The sequence below is a fragment of the Notothenia rossii genome (assembly GCF_949606895.1).
Source record: "Notothenia rossii genome assembly, chromosome: 4".
Taxonomy (NCBI): domain Eukaryota; kingdom Metazoa; phylum Chordata; class Actinopteri; order Perciformes; family Nototheniidae; genus Notothenia; species Notothenia rossii.
In genome coordinates, this window is record NC_136902.1 from 5,582,129 (window position 1) to 5,584,628 (window position 2,500).

General features: G+C 42.6%; 1 protein-coding gene across 1 annotated transcript in view; it reads right to left on the reverse strand.

Annotated features, from left to right (window-relative positions):
• sema3ga (sema domain, immunoglobulin domain (Ig), short basic domain, secreted, (semaphorin) 3Ga) overlaps nucleotides 1–2,500 on the reverse strand; it is a 35,410-nt gene that overhangs the window by 16,357 nt on the left and 16,553 nt on the right. Inside the window, exons 3-6 of the mRNA XM_079674762.1 lie at nucleotides 1,898–2,058; nucleotides 869–931; nucleotides 643–762; nucleotides 389–482 (exon numbers count right to left, since the gene is read on the reverse strand). Of these exons, the coding sequence (XP_079530888.1) occupies nucleotides 389–482; nucleotides 643–762; nucleotides 869–931; nucleotides 1,898–2,058 (438 nt within the window). The remainder of the gene's footprint in view (nucleotides 1–388; nucleotides 483–642; nucleotides 763–868; nucleotides 932–1,897; nucleotides 2,059–2,500) is intronic.

Sequence of the window (2,500 nt, forward strand, 5' to 3'; positions counted from 1 at the left end):
ATATTAGATTAAATTAGCTGCTGAGCTCCCTGTCAACACATCCAGCCATGTTTGTCTGAGATTTTAAGACCCACCCTTCCCTTGCTACTTTCCTACATCCTTTCAACCTTCCCCTACTATTCCCTTTACCCCTCTATTGCTATGATCATTCGTTTATTCAACCCTACATCCCTCTATCCCTCCATCAATCACAGACATAATAATAATGTATCCAATTCTCCCTCCCTCCAAACATCCCTTGACCCCTCCCTCCCTAAATCCCTACATCCTTTCATCCTTCCCTTCCTCCCTTCCTTGCTAAAGAACATTTACTAAGTCAAACCTTTGTAAGTGCTTCATACAGAAACAAGAGGCTTCTTCTTCTAAATGAAATACAATGAAGTCTTACTGATCAGAACTGCGATGTTCTCCTGTTTCGGATCATAGGAGCATTTCCCCTTCCCTGAATCCACGTACCCGGGCACCAGCCTGAACAGGTAGTCCTGCAGAGGAGAGCATGCATGGAAATAGAAAACACGTCACATGGGAGTGCGGGGGAAACCACAAACTAATCAGTGTCCCAGTTTGTAGCTCTGAAATATTTAGCAGGACATCGCTCTCCCGCCTGCTGTAAAGCCACTCAGGGGAAGCTGTAATGTTCACCTCCGCCTTCCAGCCTCTGTTGATGAAGGTGCAGATGGGCTGGTACGCCCCCGTGCCGCAGGTGTACAGGTGGGTGCGGTTCCACGGCTCGATCATACGCACGAAGTTGGCACATTCACCCTGCACAAAGAGGACAAAGCGGAGGTGAATCCCAGACATTGTATCGTCCTGAAAGCAGAAGTCTGAGATGTGTGAAAGAACAGGATGTTACATGACGTGATCCCACCTGTCTTCCCTTTCCCGTCATCTGACATTCTCCCTTTCTCTTCGCGGACGCTGGCCAGTGGATCTGAGTTTTTGGAAAAACAGAAAACAGGATAATCAGGGCCGGCTCTAGACAATTTGCAGCCCTAGGCGAGATTTTAGCTGTCCCCCCCCCCCCCCCAGAAAAGATAATGATCAATATAGTATCCAAGGAATACACAATAGAATGGGGGGTGGACAACACATCCTCCAGGGGGGTACAACTCTAAACACCCATATGAAAAAGATCGGTTTACATTTGAATAATAAAATAAGTATGTGAACATAACCAATAACCTACCATAGCCAATAACAAATAAATGTAACTTATTTAATTTGTGTTGTTCATTCATCTTATTTGACCAGTTAACATTTATTTATTCATGCATTTTTTAAATATCTCCAGTTTTAAAGGATATTTTTGGTTACTGTCCTATAGTATACATTGGAATGATTTCAAACCTGTTTATCCCAATAATTATAAAGGAGTGCCTTGGAAATATGTGTTTACATAAATTGTGACCAAACCGTTTGAACTTAGACTAAAGTGAACTATCTAAACACTCAGAGTCCTTTACCTCACTGAGCTGTAGTTATCAGCCTCTCAGTCTGACTGGAGAGGACTCTCCCTCCACATTATTATAGAAACACCTTCTTCTTATATCCGTTAGAGCAGCTAGCACCGGATTCTAATAACAACCGCGCCGGTACCAGTGTGCCCTTCTCTCTCTCCCTCGCTCGCTCACACGCTAATACCGGATTAGTTTTGGAAACTAGAAGGTCGGGGGTTCAAGTCCAGAATCGGAGCAAGGATTGGTACTTTGAGAGGTGACAACCTGGACCCTATTTCACAATCTTTGTGGGTCTTTAGATAAGTGGGCAGCAATATAATCTTACAGTATAATTCTGCACCGTCAATGCCAGTCCAGTAAAAGTGGAAGTAACTCTTGACGGCCACATATCTCTCTCTGGATTAAAGGAGAATCAAAGCAGGTGGGAGTTTTGTACGCACGATGAGCGGCTCTTTGTTGACGTTTTGCATGTCCAGAGCCACCAGGTACTCCCGGCTGCCCAGGTACAGCCGGCCCTGGTCCTGGTCCATCAGCAGGATGCGGTAGTCGCTGGTGTTGAAGGAGAAACTGAAGGGCCGCGCCGCCCTGGTGTCCATCAGCTCTGTGAGGGGAGGGAGGACATCTTAGGACATTTGGAAAACCAACAGCAGAGGGAGATTAGATTTACTGTATGATCCTAAAAGGGGAAATAGTTTGGGCATGGCAGCATGTCACAAAGCACCTAACATGACTTGGAATAAAAATAAAATAAACAGTAATTATATTCATGTTTGATATTGTTGTTATTATATTTGTTCTATTCTAATTTTTTCGCAAAACCACATTTCAATGAGATGAATCAAGTATTCTGATTCTGATAGACACAAACAGGACACACACATATATCTAAAGAGTCAAATACAATTTAAATGAACATAAAGAGTCACAATAAAATGTCCCATAAATCATAAAATAAAAATAAAATATGTATATAAACAGAAATGCAAAGTAAGAATGTGCAATAAATAAAACAATTAAATACAATACAAATGTCTAATCAACAT